Below are 4577 nucleotides of genomic sequence, written 5' to 3' on the forward strand. Positions count from 1 at the left end.
CCACCAAATTTGAATTTCAATCTCTTGTGTGGGTCATAATGACTATATTTTTCATTCTCATTTTTGCAAAAATGGAAAACAAATGCCCCCTAAGATTAAAATTTGACTTCAACCGAAAATTATAAGTTACTCATAAGGAAAACCAGTCACATTTGTTCGTATTTGGCTATTTTCTTTGTCTTTCACTATGTTACAGGACAATGTATTTGAGATTTTACACTTCAAAAAAATCATTCTGCAAGTATTGACTCTGTTACATATTAATAAGAGTTAATTCCTTCTATTTCACAACATATAATTAACATCGAAGTGTTAATGAAACTAATTACTTTAGAATTCTTCTAGAAAACAACAATGCTAGCAATAGAAGTGCATTTGTATTAGATTCATGTCCTACGACTTGACAAAGTTCTACATGGATGTAAAACTATCACAGATTCCTCCTTCACCCAAATGTAGGACTAGCTATGGAAAAGATAGACTGAGTCTTAGTAGTATTGAAGTGTAAAAACATAAAAAGTATCTAAGGTGTTAATACTATTGCAATGCAGCATTGACAATCAAACAGTGAAGAAGTGAGTTTCAATTGTTCATTAAAAAATACAGATGAAAGATTTCAGTTGATAGCTTCACAACTCTGGTGCACTTCATTCACACAGATTCAAAACAAATGTTTGTCGGAGTTTAAAACAATCCCAGATCCTTATCGTTGTTTGCTTCTCAATCACTTCCTCCTTGTGCTACAACCATATCAGATTCTGCTCACATCCAACATTCCCAAGACCTACTCAGAGATCCAACCCTGCCTACGTCAAATTAGCCTAGGCTCTTTCCGTTCCCCATTTGGCCTTGTATTTGATCGTCAGGCCCCTTATGTCCACAACATCCAGAACAAAAGCATAAAACTTGAACACCTTCATGCTGTATTTTTTTTCTTGCTTCAATTGCCCAAAGATTATTAACATTCTCCTATGCCTTTTTGCATAAACTTAGCACACTGGAAAATTACAGATTTGATATCAAATTCATATACATTATAGTATTGAACTTGATAGCAGATTATTTGAAAAATAAAAAATGCATGTCGATTTCAAAATATAAATCAACATGAACACTACCCTTTACTTCTCAGAAAGACAGCTCGATAGCACTAAAAACCCTGGAAAGGATTCAAAAATATGAAAACCACAAGAAGGTAATGATAATCATAGTGAACACCAAAGTTTTCGATAATCAAAACACGAGGTGAATATAAGAAACGAATTTGAATAGCTTTCTCTAAACATCTTTTCTTATCCAATAGCACAAAAATAATGTAAGGATTACCTCTAACTAGTTACATTTTTTCTCTCTCTCTTAAATTATCTTATGAATTCTCTAGCAACTTCTGCATTGAATTTCATTTCCACCAAGCATCGCAATCTCTAGAATTTCTATACACACAATGCAGGTGTTAAAAAATCATCATGTGAGATATATGTGTAAATATGAAAAACAAATAACACGGCAAGAATGCATAATGTACACATATATATGGATCGTGTGAATTATATAGACAATAACATGATTTAACTAACTAAAGATACACTTTTCCATTACGAATAGTAATTAGTGATATTCAATATGTTAGTGGACAGGGCAGTAATTCCAAGACAGATGAAAAGAGACTTGCACACATTACCAGGAAATGAGCTTCTTGGTTTCGCATATGGCTGCAGAGGTTCTAGAGCCTTCACCTTGCCCCACATCTAACTAGTTACATTTTTTCTCTCTCTTAAATTATCTTATGAATTCTCTAGCAACTTCTGCATTGAATTTCATTTCCACCAAGCATGGCAATCTCTAGAATTTCTATACGCACAATGCAGGTGTTATAAAATCATCATGTGAGATATATGTGTAAATATGAAAAACAAATAACACGGCAAGAATGCATAATGTACACATATATATGGATCGTGTGAATTATATAGACAATAACATGATTTAACTAACTAAAGATACATTTTTCCATTGCTAATAGTAATTAGTGATATTCAATATGTTAGTGGACAGGGCAGTAATTCCAAGACAGATGAATAGAGACTTGCACACATTACCAGGAAATGAGCTTCTTGGTTTCGCATATGGCTGCAGAGGTTCTAGAGCCTTCACCTTGCCCCACAGCTTCCTAGATCCAGCACCCTTCAGCAATATTCAAACATATTATTCATGCACTGACAAGCTAAATCAAACCTCACACACTGCACAATCTATGCATATAGTTCTGTAAGTAAATTTTGAGATGGGAAGCTAACATGCATAATTCTGTTTAGCGCTTTTCTTATACCTTTACGCCAGCACTGTTTGCATATTGCAAATCTTCACTGAAAGCCTTGATTGCACTGTACTGTACTAGATCAGCGCTTGACTTGGCAAGAAATAAATGCACCAACAGAGACATAAATGACAACACTAGTCCTCCAAGGGCTGCCCATTTTATTTTCGATTTCATTCTAATATCTCTGTTCCAGAAAAATGCAACTTATCACTTGCTGACCTAAAATATGATCCAATTAGTATCAGCACATAAACTCAAATCCTAAAAAAGAAATACAAAAATGCAACAGAAGAAAGATGCCAATATATCCCTTCAATCACTGTAATTAATTCTAAGCAATGATATACAATAAATGTCAACCAGAATAATTACAACTAATAAAGAAGCACGCAGACGATTGAACACCGCAATGCAAATTGAGTAATAAAGAGAAGATATTATTACCAGTGAATTCGAAACAAGGGGTCAGTGGCATCATAAGTTAGGCCACAAAATTGATGAAAATTACTGTTACATCTAAATAATAAACGCGAAACTGGGCTTCTGTTAAATCACAAAACCCTTTTGTGTTTTTATTGGATCGAGGTCAAAATCTGGCTTTGAGTAAACAAATAAATTACTATTAAAAAATAATAAGGTAAATCTATACACGAAGGAGCTGTTGAAGAGTGAGAGCGGGGAACATGGAGAAACTGAATTGAACAGAGGAACGAAAGCCGTAAGGGGAAGAAATCCGAAATGGCAGATTTGAAAGAGAATGAAACTTCAGTCGGTCATGTTCCGATTTTTCCCGTCTAAATTTTCATTTTGGTATCTTAATTTTCATTTATCTCAAATTAAGGATTCGAATTATCGAAAATTGGTCTGTTTATATTCCCATTGGCAAAAGTTTTATGTTCAAGAAGATTTAGCCCCCTTTGAATCCTTTACATTTCATTTTTTCCTCTTGTATTTGCAATCACACAATCTTTCATAGTTTAATATTACACATAACTCGAAAAAAAAATTCTTCTTTTTTAATCACTCGTTTTTCAAAAAAATATTATTCTACCCTTTTTAGTTTTTAATTTCCCAAAAATAGGGGCTAACGAGAGGTTAACAGCGTCTGTAAGTTGGTATCTAACTTTCAAAAGCGAGCAAATTTATTCTCAACCATTCATTATCGTGACACAAGTGATCTCGATGGATGGTAAGAGATTGCTTGTTCAAAGCATATGGTACAATTTGCGAAGGTAAAATAAATAATAATACTAGTAATTTTATAGAGAAAGAAATGAGAGTAAAAAGTCCACCCAATCTTCTCCTTCCACGGTCCTATACCACCTAAGTCCTCTCATCCAGGGGCGGCCCCAACCTTTTTAGATTGTGGAGTCAAAAATTAATGTTTAATTTTTTAAAATAATATAATATTAATAAAAATAAGTTAATAAGCATTTTGATCCCTTGAAAATGTCTTATAATTATATCATTATCAATGATGTCAAATGAATTTTGTTACATGTATAATTTTGTTTACCATGTCATTTTTAAATGTCGAGTTAATGGTGAATAAATCAAATTGGATGTAGAAAATAAACGAATTGAAATAAAATTCACATTTAATTTATGAAGTAAATGAAATTTAATTTTAATGAAAAAATAATTTGAAAGTAATTCAAATTACATTTAATCGTAACGATTTTAGAATTTTTAAAGTCATCTTCCATGTAAAATTTTCTAATAAAATGATGTAAATTATATTGAAAAATTTATAGCACAAAAAGAATAAACGTTAATGAAATATTCAATTTTTTTAAAAGAAAAACAAGTTAAACGTTTTTTTTAGTACATACGTTTGACACATGTTTAACTATTTTCAATATCCGTTTGGACTATTCGATATGACTACGATATAATTTTTGAAACAAGCTTCTAGATGACGCAGACGATTTGTGGATTCAAATAATATATGATCATTGACAAATTTTAAAAATTAGCATATTATCAAATTTTTCGAAATACTAATTTGGAGCGGCTTACTTTGATATATCATTACTTTTTCTACGATTGATCATTTCGCACGCCATTAAGAAGCGAAAAACTAGTTTATGAGCACTTCAAAATAATATTAAGAATGCAATATTTCGATTTCATTTGACATGTATTAAAGCAGATCATAAAACGATTTTTAAAAAAATACAAAATTTTGTGGGGTCAAATGACCCATGTGGGTCCGCTCATGCTCTCATCCTATCTCATGATCCACTGGGTTTAGTCG

At 32.1% G+C, this 4577-nt stretch overlaps 1 protein-coding gene across 3 annotated transcripts; it reads right to left on the reverse strand.

Annotated features, from left to right (window-relative positions):
* Window positions 1-74: 74 nt before the first annotated feature.
* On the reverse strand, window positions 75-3162 carry LOC111398851 (protein EMBRYO SAC DEVELOPMENT ARREST 30-like). Of its 3 annotated transcripts, none has more exons than XM_023025980.1 (4): window positions 2765-3162; window positions 2330-2504; window positions 2100-2184; window positions 75-997 (listed from the first exon to the last, which is right to left on the reverse strand). In XM_023025980.1, exons 2-4 carry the CDS (start codon window positions 2492-2494, stop codon window positions 990-992), a joined length of 258 nt encoding a protein of 85 aa, XP_022881748.1. In that variant the 5' UTR covers window positions 2495-2504; window positions 2765-3162; the 3' UTR covers window positions 75-989. The 3 variants fall into 3 exon arrangements, with proteins under 3 accessions (XP_022881748.1, XP_022881747.1, XP_022881746.1); XM_023025979.1 differs by having other exon boundaries at window positions 2330-2534; XM_023025978.1 differs by having other exon boundaries at window positions 76-997; window positions 2330-2539; window positions 2765-3161.
* Between the last annotated feature and the right edge of the window lie 1415 nt (window positions 3163-4577).

The sequence above is a fragment of the Olea europaea genome, chromosome 8, assembly GCF_002742605.1.
Source record: "Olea europaea var. sylvestris chromosome 8, O_europaea_v1, whole genome shotgun sequence".
NCBI lineage: Eukaryota > Viridiplantae > Streptophyta > Magnoliopsida > Lamiales > Oleaceae > Olea > Olea europaea.